At 39.4% G+C, this 12682-nt stretch overlaps 2 protein-coding genes across 4 annotated transcripts; both read left to right on the forward strand.

The window, feature by feature from the left end:
* The first annotated feature begins 627 nt into the window (after positions 1-627).
* On the forward strand, positions 628-6527 carry si:ch211-286b5.5 (uncharacterized protein LOC100003596 homolog). 2 transcript variants are annotated; one of them, XM_061720654.1, is made up of 3 exons: positions 628-806; positions 1672-1798; positions 5000-6527. In XM_061720654.1, exons 1-2 carry the CDS (start codon positions 717-719, stop codon positions 1795-1797), a joined length of 216 nt encoding a protein of 71 aa, XP_061576638.1. In that variant the 5' UTR covers positions 628-716; the 3' UTR covers position 1798; positions 5000-6527. The 2 variants fall into 2 exon arrangements, with proteins under 2 accessions (XP_061576638.1, XP_061576637.1); XM_061720653.1 differs by having other exon boundaries at positions 5003-6527.
* Positions 6528-6660: 133 nt separating this feature from the next.
* si:ch211-286b5.4 (afadin- and alpha-actinin-binding protein B) lies at positions 6661-12007 on the forward strand. 2 transcript variants are annotated; one of them, XM_061720651.1, is made up of 13 exons: positions 6661-7219; positions 7345-7396; positions 7602-7708; positions 8614-8682; positions 8769-8892; positions 9767-9845; positions 9929-10049; positions 10265-10409; positions 10877-10980; positions 11056-11217; positions 11313-11403; positions 11487-11655; positions 11813-12007. In XM_061720651.1, exons 2-13 carry the CDS (start codon positions 7345-7347, stop codon positions 11907-11909), a joined length of 1320 nt encoding a protein of 439 aa, XP_061576635.1. In that variant the 5' UTR covers positions 6661-7219; the 3' UTR covers positions 11910-12007. The 2 variants fall into 2 exon arrangements, with proteins under 2 accessions (XP_061576635.1, XP_061576636.1); XM_061720652.1 differs by lacking the exon at positions 6661-7219 and having other exon boundaries at positions 7329-7396.
* Positions 12008-12682: the final 675 nt, after the last annotated feature.

Here is a 12682-nt window from a genome sequence, read left to right on the forward strand (position 1 = left end):
AAAGTAGTAAAGCATGATGTTATATTTTTTTCTTATTTTTATTTTCAAGCTAAATTTAAATAAGATAAGATAAGATAAGATAAACCTTTAATAGTCCCACAGAGGGGAAATTTGCAGTTTACAGCAGCAAAGGGGATAGTGCAAAAACAAGAGGCATCAATAGAAAAGTAATAACACAGTAATAATAATAACACACTATAAACACTATAAACAGTAAAACTGGTATACAATAATAATAAGAAGAAAGATAAATAATAAGAAATACTGGTATATAAAAAGATAACAGACTGATATTTACAGATGGATATTTACATAATTGCACATTGCAGTGAGTGAAAGATATTGCACATTATTTCCCTTATAGAAAAATAGAAACAAGGGGTAGGACCTCATGAGTTTTTTTTACTTCCTCCTACTCCTTTTCGGGCATGAAGGTGTAATGCCCACAGTCCTGTGAAGGTCACGCTTCACCCTCTCCTGCTCTCTAGGAAACTCATAATAATGGCCTGTATTTTCGTGGGCGCGGCTTCGACTTCTCTTCTTTGATTGATTGACTCCATGCCCAGTAAAAGGGTTTGTCAGCAGGGAGTGGGCGGGGAGACGGGTGGGCGTTATTTCCCAGCTGAGTTTCGGGCAGTCGCAGCTCATTTCCGCTCCGCTGTGGTCGTTTTAATAAAACACACTTTTTTAGGTGTTGACCATCGACGGCGGTCGTCATGTCCAACAACAATGCCAGCAGCAACTTAATTATGGCTCAGAGGGCCGTGAAGCAACTCAGGTTAGAGGCCAGTATCCGCAGGATCAAGGTACGACCAAAACAAACACGTACGACTTACTTTTTGAACGGCGAAAAACAAAGTTAAAGAAATAACTCGGAAGCAACTCCGTCTGTCATAGTTGAGGTTAAATCATATGTTAACAGAGTTACGCAATCCGCCTCCACTGGATGGTTTATATTGTTGGCAACAGTTTACTATTAGTTTGTTGTTTTGGGGAAAAACAAAAGCATTTCCAAGTGTCTGCGTAAAGTATGAGCCGAAATGTAAATAAAAGGCAAGCCTCCTCATGCTAATTAGAAATGTGAGTGAATTTATGTTTCAAGTGGTGCCACATTAAGCTTGAATTATGGTTCTGCTTTAAATCGACGCAGAGGGTTCGGCGTAGGGTACGCTGCGACGCGCACCGTAGGCTCTGCATTGGTGTGACGCGGAACCATAAATCAGCCTTTACTTGGGCGCACACCCATCCCTGCCTTGGTCCGTTGCGTGCAAATGTTATGCAAAAAAAACAACAGCCAGTTATTCTGCGTAGGGAAATGAGATATTGGGTAGTGCCAGAGGTTGGAGAAAGCAGGACAACTACTACCCTGTGTTGATATGATGTGCAATATCTGTCAATCTGCCAGTCTACCTCACAACACTCCACCTGCTTTTCTGCACTGTTTCCTAACTTTATATACTGTTCATTTCCTGTGGTTATACATATTTTTATACGTATCTTTTTGTATTTTTTATATATTTTTTTATTTCTGACTTTTCAGTCTTTTTACCCCTCCCCTACATGTGTGTGCTAAGTGTACTGCTGACAACAAAATAAGTTTCCCCACTGAGGGAGAAAATAAAGGATATCTTATCTTATCTTATCTTAATGTTTACATCTGTGTCCCTGCAGGTGTCCCAGGCGGCTGCTGACCTGAAGAACTTCTGTTTGCAAAATGCCTCCAAGGACCCTCTTCTGATGGGAGTGCCCTCCAGTGACAACCCCTTCAGACCCCCCAAGTCCTGCTCGCTTTTCTGAGGTAGGCAAAAGCCAACAAATGAATGTTATCGTTATAATCTGCTGGGTTTCCCCTTCAAAAAATACTCACAAAGCCTCATCACTGCCTGTTTACACAGGTGTCTGAAATCACCTATACCTGCCATATAGTGGCTTTTTGTAGTGCTTCCTAAATATGTTGTGAGAAGTGTGATACCATATAAAGTGCACTATATACCAGGAAATGGGCAGGCAGGGGCGTCAATTGGGTATGGCAAGGTACGGCAGCCGCCACACCTTTGCTTCAAGGGTTAAATGTAAATGTTTGTTTTTTTAAATACATTTATGGAATAACTACAAATGCAAATAAGAACAACATGATCGATTTCACTAGTTATTATACACTGCAAAAACTCAAAATCTTAACAAGAATATTTGTCTTATTTCTTGTTAAAATGTCTAATTTTTAGTCTCTTTTTTTTTTAAATTTCATTACATTTAAGACAAGACTCAAAAACAACCATTTTCACCTGTTTCAAGTAGATTTTCACTTAAAATAAGTAGAAAAATCTGCCAGTGGAACAAGATTGTTTTGCTTGTAATGAGAAGATAAATCTTGTCCCACTGGCGGATTTTTCTACTTATTTCAAGTGAAAATTTACTTGAAACAGGTGAAAATGGTCAAATAACAAGTTATTTTTCTGGTAATGACTCTTGTTTTAAGTGTAATGAGATTTTTTTACTAAAAATTAGACATTTTAACTAGAAATAAGACAAATATTCTTGGTAAGATTTAGAGTTTTTGCAGTGAGTGAGACTGCATTTGAAAAAGTTCCAATTTTCTTGACCACACAGATAAGCTCCATAGCAGACTTCTGTGATGAGTATTTGCTGGACATGTTGATTGATACTCTAGTTAAGTTCTGTGACTCATAACCTTGCCATAGCTTAGCTTCCACTGAATTGATGCCACTGTGGGCAGGTAGCATCTCTGCAGACCCCTCACACCCAGGACACAGTCTGTTTGAACTCCTCCCCTCTGGACGGCGCTACAGAGCTCTGTACGCCAAAACCTCCAGACACAAGGACAGTTTCTTCCCCCAAGCTGTTGCTCTGATGAACTCTCATCACTCATAGTCTCAGAGAAATCAACCAATAACAACCAAAAATGAATGAATGAATGAAAATATATTTATTTCTTTATATTTATTTATTTCTATTTGTTTTTATATAATAATAATAATAATAATAATAATAACCCCAATCATATGCTGTAACAATGCACCTTTCAATAACCACGTCTATCTCATACTGCTGCACCTTTCACTTTAAAAGAAATTCTATATATGTTAATAAGAGCCATTTGTCTATTTACTGTACAGCGAGCGAAATTAACCGAGTCAAATTCCCTGTCTTGTTTGACCTGACTTGCCCAATAAACCTGATTATGATTATATAGTTGATCTCATCCTGGAAAATAATGTACAACTACTGTTCACTACATTCTTACTTTGCAACAGCAATGAGAGAATGAACAGCGCTCACAAAATGACACAAGTTGCGTTAGAAAGTCCACTAGCAGGGGTCGTTTAACGTGTCTCTAGTATCAGTGTTTAGAATGTTAGGAAACATCAAGGAGGTTAAAGGAAGTTGCTGCTTTGGGTTAGATAATTCACATGCAGGGTGGAATGTGGTGGTGACTGCCGTATCCCTAGAAGACTTCAAGTTTGAGTCTTCTCATTCGTCGCCACCATTAGCCTGTATCCAAATAAGGGTTACAAAAATGCAGCATGTTTGCATTTCTTCTTTTTCACTTGTCTTTTTATTTCATTGGTGGTTAGAAAACAGAGAAAATTAGGCTGTCAGTCAATAAGTGATATGAATTATTGGTATGCTAGTTCAGTGGTTCATCAGTCCATCAGGGTCGACAATCAGATGTTTCCCCTGTTACAGTTCCAGCACCTTAGATGTTGCCCTACATGTCACGTAAGCCTGTCATGTAGTGAGTAGGGGGTGATTTCGGACACAGCCATTAACTGCTATTGCCGGCTCAGAGACTTATTATTGACACTTGAAGTTTGACCCCCATCTGTTTCTGTACTCGCACACAGGACACCAAGGCACTGAAATTAGTTGTGAAAAAAGGAGGTTATGTCTCATAGGAGGACCTGGGACATTGTAAAGTTGTAGTTAGTTGTACATATCCCTGTATTTCTGTTTTATCTTCTCACATTTTCAGTTGTGCCACAAACTTGTTTTTTTTTTTTGTCCCATATACTTCCAGTTACAAATCTTAAACTACAACAGGATGGAATAGCCTTTGACAGCATACTGTGTCATGCCACAATGTCTGAACCTTTATTAAATAAATAATATTTCTGACTGAGGAGTCCGTCACTTCCAATTGAAGGGGGGTTGGATAAATACTACTGGTTATTGGACTATGAGACTGCCAGCTGTACCCTCTCCCATTAGAGGTCACATAAGGTGTTAGTGGATTTATAATAATAATAATAATAATAATAATTCATTTATGGGGTTTTTAGTCGTGGAAAATTCTCCAAAGAGACACTTCACCCTAATTTTTTTATTAATTTATTTTAGTAAAAAAGGGTCACTCTGTTCAACTGATAATCATGTCATACTGAACGAAATAAAGTTTGCAACTACATATGAAGAATTACATCTGTTTTCGCCCGAGTACCCACAACTTCATTGCTTCAGTCCCTCAAAGGTAGTGTTGATGTCTTCCAGCAGCTCACCTCCCTTTAAAACTTCCTTTGCATAATGTCAGATATTTGGATGAACAACCTCAATCTGTCAGTTGCAAATACAAGTTCTTTCCCTTTGCAACATTTAATAACCCCATCTGGTTGTTTAGAAGTTCCCATCATGATGTTCTTGTTCTCCTTGAGTCCAATAGGATTTATTTTAAAACACTGCAAACTAAAATTGAAAACAAAACAAAACATTATGCCTTTTAAAAACAGCTCTTAAGAGTACAAAGAACTTGCTTTATTCAGATAAACACTGCATAACTCATAAGTTATTAGATGCAAGAGCTCGTGTTAGGTTGTGCAATATCTGTGTAATACCAGCTCACACCCATACATGGGATTTCTTGTTATTGCAAGAAAAACAGGAGTGTTACTAATAGCGTCTTTTTTTTTCTTCTTCTTTTTTTTTAAAGTGTATCTTGAACATTTAGTGTGCATGAGCTCTAATTCTCTCTCTTTTCTTTCAGCAGCTTGGAGAGCAAGAAGGATTGGTGGATTTCCCCCATCAGAGTCTGTCTTCACTTCTGAAAAATATTACCGTAGATCTCTCAGCACCTCCTCTTTGGATGATGCACATGGTGCTGATGGGTTGAAGAGGTGTGGGGCTGGGGTGTGAGGTTGGATTGGTTCACTCGTTTGCCAAAACAGATCACATATCACATGAAAGCAGGGCAAAACTACATGTCCAACGAGTAGGCAGAAGATGTTCACAACAGTAACTTGACTAATGATTAATCTCTCGGTTCTCTCGGTACTCAGCATGTCCAGCCTCAATTTAAGGAGCTTAATGGTGTTTGTTTCCAGTCAAGGGAGATTGAAACCGTGGTAATGGTTTTGAAAGTGCAGCTTCCTTTTTTTCCTGAAAGAAAAACAAATTTAAACCAGGTGCTGATCAGGAAAAGCAACAAGTCCTTTATACTGTTTCATATTATGCATCTCTATAAAAACACTACAGAAATAAGAGTAAGATTTAACTACATGGCTAACAGACACATTTATTTTTTTCGATCAGATGATACTTTTAAGTAATCATGAATTAGATTTTTTTTTTTTAATTTAGGTGTTAGGTCCCTTGCACACCAACTGTGTCGCGCTGAGCTGGGTGTCAGCAATATAGTGGGCTGGGAATTGTGGAGTTTTTAAAATCTCCCACAATTGATGGTAGGTTTTTAGCCACTGGTTCATAATGCCGTGTCACCAGCAACAAAGTTTGGGGAATTGTGAAGGAGCTCTGTTTCCATAGCGACCGATTCAGTGTGTACTTTGGGCTCAGTCATCAAACTAGATGGATGCGTCATGTGCCTCGTTTCGTTGCGGTTGCGCGATTATACATCACAGCCAGCAGCGGTCAAAGTTCAATCCAGTAGAAATGTTCCCTGTCGGATCACAGCGAGCTCCATGCTGCAGTGAGCGTGCGCCCTGCTCGGCACAGTTACATACTTGCTGCACTGCTGCGACTCGTTGAAATAAATGGGTTTCGAGGGGCAGCAGTGCAGTCGCCACTTTCAGTGTGCAAGAGGATTTACTGTTACCCTGATCAGGTACTACAACACGGTACAGATGTTAACCCTCTCAGTTTAGAGCATGTGGGAAAAACTGTTCATCCAGCCTCTCTCTCTCTCTCTCGCTCGCTCGCTCGCTCACTCTTATTTCTTTTTTTGTCTTAGTCTGCACATGTTAGATCTTGTAATTAATTAAAAAAAAATGAAAAAAAAAGCAACAAAAAAAACTAATGAAGGCCTTACACTTTTTGGATATAGAAAATTTTATGTATTGTCACGTTAAATACTCAATGTTCATATCCCTGTTGAAATCCTCCATTATTGTATTTAATTGATTACGCTGAATGATCTGTTGCATTAATGGGTTTTCGCACTGTAATCAATCTGCAATCAACCAAAACCTTTACTGCTGTTGGCCTTTTTCTTTAACATTGTAATTGTGGTTGATTGTTTGGAAAAAAAATTAAAGAAATTTTTCACATTCTGATTTCAAGCTGTTGGTATTTTTTTGAATATACAGTGTCACTTTTACCAGTAGGAAGAGAAAATAATTTCAGTCCTAATTTCTAGGCTCATGAAGACTCACATTTTCTATGAATGCAATGGTCCATTCTATGAACAACTTAAACAAGATCTATGAATTGCAGCTTTCTGTTTTTCACTGTTAAAGTAAAAGCACAGAGACGGAGGGATATCACTTCTAGGAATTACTTCTGGGTCAAGTCATTGTAAATTGAATAGGATGGATCTTGGTGCAGGACTAAAACAATGATGTACTGTGGCATTTAGTCACATGTTCCAACTCTGCAGGATATTTCCAGTAAACACAGTTGGCTCATTTATAGATAAATACAACTTTTTTTTTTTTTAAAGCTCAAAGTCAGTCGATAGGAGATACACGTGCTAACTTGATGTTCATTCTGCAACACTGTCTCAGCTCTGCAGACAATGAAAGCAGCTGAGCCGTGAGACTGGCTGTGTTTCATTAGGGCTGCCCCTCCCAGTGGCTCATTTCTGCTGACTCAAATGAGTCGTGCTCATGAGGAGCGACCTGAGTTTGGGCTTTAAGAGCCAGTTTGCCAAACTGAAGCTCAGTCTACTCATTGCTCACCCAGTAATTAGCAGAAGTACCTGCACCTGTTAATGAAAGAAGTACCTTCCAGCTGAGGAAGTTTGACTGCTCAGGTATGGATAGTTGTGAATTATTATGTATCTGAGTACTATATTTTTATCACTTTGTGTACAGAATCTGTATAAATGTAAGTATGTAAAAGAATTAATTGGTGCCAATATATCAATTTAACCCACAGATGGCTTCCAGCTTTGGCCAGAGGAAAGTCAGAAGACGGCAGGAGTACTCTGGTACAAGTAAAGATTTTTGACCTGAAATGCAACACATGATCCTCAAATGTTAAACTACATCCTGGGAAATCATCCCATTTACCCTCTTTAGTTAGTTATAGCTTCCCCTTTTACTTACCACTGAACTGATGTCTGTAACTTCCCTCTTTTTTTTTTTTTTTTTTTTAACTCTCTCGTCTGTCCGGTTTATCTGGCACATGACAAGCTACAGATCAGCTGCTTCATGAACCCAATCCTTTGAAAAACTATCGTCACAGCGCTTCCTGGTGGGCTGACGAAGATGTGCACAGAGAACAAGGAGACTCACTCAGGGTGGGTTTAAAAGAATGAAGTGAATCAAATAGATTCAGGAGTCATTATATTCCCCTCATAAAGCAGCATTTAGGTCATTTAGGTCCCTCTGCCCAACCTAGCGTACGTAACCTAGGAGTTGTGTTTGATAAGGACATGTCCCTGGATCACCACTGTAAACAGTTGGTGAAGAATTGCTTTTATCATCTCCGGAATATTGCTAAACTGAGGTCTATGATCTCAAAAACTGAAATTGAAATGATAATTCATGCCTTTGTGTCATCTCGCATTGATTATTGCAACTCTCTTTTTATGTGTTTTAACAAAAAGGCTGTAAATCGCCTTCAGACTGTGCAGAACGCGGCAGCAAGGATCGTAACTGAAACAAGGAAAAGGGATCATATTACCCCGATTTTATACTCTTTACATTGGCTACCAGTTAATTTTAGGATTCATTTTAAGATTTTAGTACTTACTTTTAGAGCCCTAAATAATCAAGCTCCCGTGTACATTGCTGAACTGCTGAGACCCTACTCTCCCTCACGTTCATTAAGGTCATCAGATCAAAAACTCTTGATGGTCCCCCGCACCCGTTTTAAAACGCGAGGTGACTGCTCTTTCCAGGCCAGTGCCCCTCGCCTCTGGAATGCACTTCCACTGACCTTACGCAGCATTGAGTCCACTGACAGTTTTAAGAGAGAACTTAAAACGTATCTCTTTAGACAGGCTTTCCCCTGATGTTGATGTTTCCCTGGGCATCTGTGAAGTTACCTGTTGTTGTTGTGCTATTGTGTGTTTTATATTCTACCGCATTTTACCCCTGATGTAAAGCACTTTGTGATTGTATCTACGAAAAGTGCTATATAAATAAATTTTACTTACTTACTTACTTATATAAGGGGATAAAAGAAACATTTGTCTTTCAGGAGCAACTAAAAGAGTTGGATGACCATGTGGCCAGGCTTCAGGACATGCTGAGAAGTGAACGGTGCAAAGTAAGGCATGTGGATGCAAGAGAGATAACCATCCGACTATTTGAATGCATCTATTTAAAAAAACAAAATCTCTTCCCTCCTGTCAGTGCTCGAAACTACAGCTGCGGTGTAACCAGCAGGAGGCAGAGCTGAGGCGTCGAGAGCTGAACATGAGCAGACTGAAGGAGAAGCTGTCACAGATGACTGACAGACACAGGGAAAAGAGACCCTGTGAGTAGGGTTGCCACCCGTCCCGTAAAATACGGAATTGTCCTTTATTTGAGAAAAAAATGTTGCGTCCCGTATTGAACTAATACGGGACACGATTTGTACCGTATTTTCATTAACTTTTTCACCTTATTCTAGTTGAATTATTGAAATAAATTAACTTTTTCACCTTATTCTAGTTGAATTATTGAAATAAATTAACTTTTACACCATATTTTAGTTGAATTATTGAAATAAATTAACTTTTACACCATATTATAGTTGAATTATTGAAATAAATTAACTTTTACACCATATTATAGTTGAATTATTGAAATAAATTAACTTTTACACCATATTCTAGTTGAATTATTGAAATAAATTAACTTTTACACCATATTCTAGTTGAATTATTGAAATAAATTAACTTTTACACCATATTCTAGTTGAATTATTGAAATAAATTAACTTTTACACCATATTCTAGTTGAATTATTGAAATAAATTAACTTTTACACCATATTCTTCACCTGTAGGCTATATTACATCTGGGCTGATGGACATACGTAGCATAGGAGGCTATTTCAGCTGCTAGTATGGTTGTCTGTCTGTACAGTCATGCAAGTTCAATGCTATTAAAGCACTTTAAACTTTAAATCAAAGCATTTTGTTTTTTCATATAAAATAAACACATTTTTATTCAGTTTAGAAGTTTTGGGGCTTTTTTTTGGCTCCTGCGCTGCTGAAATCAGGGCATCCCTTATTTCTATTTCTGAAAGGTGGCAACCCTACCTGTGAGACTCATTCTGTCAATTCAGCTGAATCCACACACAGCTGTTTGCTCAAACTTCCGATATTTGACATCCTGAAACACGTGTCATTTTATTTTCTTGCTCAGCCATAGAGGTCCTGAACTTCCCACCTGGAGGCAGAGGCAAAAGGGAGAAGCCTAGCAGAGTTTTGGGGTTCACATCAAAGTAAGAGGACTATAAACGAACATGACATTTTATTCTAAACCTCTTCCAAGTCTTTGATTTAACCCCCCCCACCCACCCGGTAGACAGGAGGAAGCAGCTCTACGTCTGATGCTGGAGCGCAGAGAAGCAGAGCTGAGAGAGGCCATGAAGCTGCGCCACAGCCTCACCACTTTGCTGCATGCACTAAGAGTTGACATGGAGCAGGTCCGAGGATTACGAAGAGCCTTTATACTGAATACCAGCAACGCTTAACTACCAAAACCATGAGTAACTCTAGCCAAGAAATTAAGATTACAAATAAGTTACTTTTAATGACAAGTCTCATTAAGAGACTTGTATGTCTGGCATCTGCAAATTTGACTCTACTGGCTTGTATCTTGACAAAAGAAACAAATGTGAATTTTTTTTTTATATTCAAGTTCCTGTCAGATAGGGTGGACGTATCCCCAGATGAAGACAAAAGGCTGGATCGCACTGAGGCAGGACTTGGTGAACATGTGACAGGAGGAGTCATTCAGAGTTGGAGGCAGGTGCAGAAGAAACTCCAAAATGTCTTATCTAATGGTAAAAGCCAAACTAATGCCGCGTTCCATTTGTCCTCGGAAGTGGGGATTTCCCAGTTCCCAGTCGGAATTTTCAACTGGAACGCCCCTCGAAGTGGGATTTCCCACTGGGAAAGTGGGAGAGTCTTCACCACCCCCGAGTTACCATTCCAAGATGTCTGCCCCGGTTGTAAACAGTAGAAGAGAGCTCCGTAAAAATTCGTAGCACTTCATTCTAGTTTTGGTCACACTAAATCAGTCGTATACAAGTATTGTTCGGCATATAGATGCTGCTATAGTGTAATTTACATTTTTCATGTGGTATATGCGAACTACAAACTTGTTTACCTACTTTGTAACTGGAACGCTGATAACTCGGCTGTGACGTCATTCCCAGTTCCGACTTCCGAGGTAAATGGAACGCAGCATAATTCTGAAAGTGCCGAGTAGTGCTGAGTAAATGCAAAGTATTGACTTGTTTGTTTGAAGGCCTCACTACTGCTGGGACTGACCAGGAGAAGCTCCTGGTTCAACTAGAAACTGAGCTACAAGAGACTCAGCAGCTTGTCAGAGTACAGCAGCAACTGTTCCAAGTATGAGTCAGTGTTATGAATGCACATGTAAAGGTCTCTTGCTGATGTTGGACTGACTCTGGCTGCATCCTGTAGGACAGCGTCTCCTCGGAGGTTTCCTCTGAACTGTCGGAATCCTACTATTTGGAAGAGTGGGAACGTCTCCAGATGTGCTGGGCAGAGCTGAATCATCAGAGGAGGACTTTTGAACGAGAGCGGCAGGCTTTTACTGACGCCGCCATCCGACTCAGTTATGAGGTAAGAAGAAAAGTGAGGCTGATATGATGTAGGTCGACTATCTCCATCTGTGTGTGTGTGTTTAAAGTAAGTTTATATTTCCTACAAAATAACAGCGTCGTGATTTTGAACAAAGAAAAGCGTCTCTTGTGAAGCAGCACTACCTGTGTGACTCACCTCTGTTTGGGACGGGGAGCCCTGCTCTCGGTGAGTAAGACTGATGTTTTAATGCTGTGAATGTCTTTTACAATTCTAAATGTCCTAGAAAAATCACAAGCATTTCACTCCAGTTCTCCCTGGGGTGGAACCTGCTGATGTATCTGGGTGTCTTCCCATCACTCCATCATCCACGGAGTCTGAAAACACTGGCGTTTCTGGTTTATGTGAGGGAAGAGCTCGAGTTCGAACTCCCAGCACCGCTGAACTGTACTCTGCCCTAAATCTGTCATACGGCTGCAGGTTAGTGTTTTTACACCTTAATATAACAGGATCTATAACGTGCCTAGAGAGTACACATTTTTAAATCTAATTTTCCCTAAGAAATCACAGTTTCTTCTCAGTTTTCAACTGCACTCTCGCTGTAAATAGGTTTTTGCTCTCATGTTCCTCATTTTAGGTCCGACCAGCTTGATCAGCCGTCAGACACGTGGGATGGGAGGGTAGACAACAGGGTCCACACACCTTGGCCTCCACATTTGGACTGGTCCGTTTAATGCAATGCCGATAATGAATCATAGCAGTTAAAACTACATTGTCCTCCTTTTTTTTTTTTCTGTTTTTGACAAACAATAAAAAGATTTCTATTTTTTTACTCTTTGTGGGAGGGTCTGGCTTTATTTGATGCTGCTGAGGTGACAGTGATGACTGTCTTGTGAAAGGTTTGGTTTACCATCTAGAAGTAGAAACTGCCAAGATCAGGCCCTTGAGCAAGGCACTTTGTCTGTCTCATCGTGTTCTAACCCCAGGATCCTAACTTGGTTTGTGAGTCGATACAAATAACGGAGGAAAATCTCCCTCCCTCTCTCAATCTATTCCATTTTAAAGTGATCTATCGGAGAGATAGAGGAAGAATTTGTAGTGCTTCAACATTTGTAACTGAGGTATTAGACCATTTTTGCAGGTTGTTTCCATACTAGCATATTCTATACTGACTCATAACAGTTTTTGTGTCGCCAGTGTTGTTGCTGCGATGCAAAGATTTGGTGCTTTTCAAACCTGTTATCATATTAAATCCAATTATTAATTTAGTCATGGAGGGAAACATCCATCTGCTTTCAACTTTAAGTTTTTATTTATCATAAAAATCTGGTCCTTACCAGGTCCAACAGTTTATATTCTCGGATGAATCATGTCATTAAAGAGAAATGAAGCCAAATACAAAGTACACTTGATTAAATAGTTTGTATGATGATAGATTCCACCACATCATTCCAGGCTCAGGTCTTGAGTCTAGACTGTGGACCGCTGAAACACCTTTTCATTTTTT

This window comes from Cololabis saira, chromosome 1 (genome assembly GCF_033807715.1).
Source record: "Cololabis saira isolate AMF1-May2022 chromosome 1, fColSai1.1, whole genome shotgun sequence".
NCBI classification, from domain to species: Eukaryota; Metazoa; Chordata; class Actinopteri; order Beloniformes; family Belonidae; genus Cololabis; species Cololabis saira.

Excerpts from the sequence above, each read along its gene's own strand:
- si:ch211-286b5.5 (XM_061720654.1), top strand. The coding sequence starts at position 717 with ATGTCCAACAACAATGCCAGCAGCAACTTAATTATGGCTCAGAGGGCC. Across the intron at positions 807-1,671 it reads CCAGTATCCGCAGGATCAAG|GTGTCCCAGGCGGCTGCTGA; the intron begins GTACGACCAAAA and ends GTGTCCCTGCAG.
- si:ch211-286b5.4 (XM_061720651.1), top strand. The coding sequence starts at position 7,345 with ATGGCTTCCAGCTTTGGCCAGAGGAAAGTCAGAAGACGGCAGGAGTAC. Across the intron at positions 7,709-8,613 it reads AACAAGGAGACTCACTCAGG|GAGCAACTAAAAGAGTTGGA; the intron begins GTGGGTTTAAAA and ends TTTGTCTTTCAG. Across the intron at positions 8,683-8,768 it reads TGAGAAGTGAACGGTGCAAA|TGCTCGAAACTACAGCTGCG; the intron begins GTAAGGCATGTG and ends CCCTCCTGTCAG.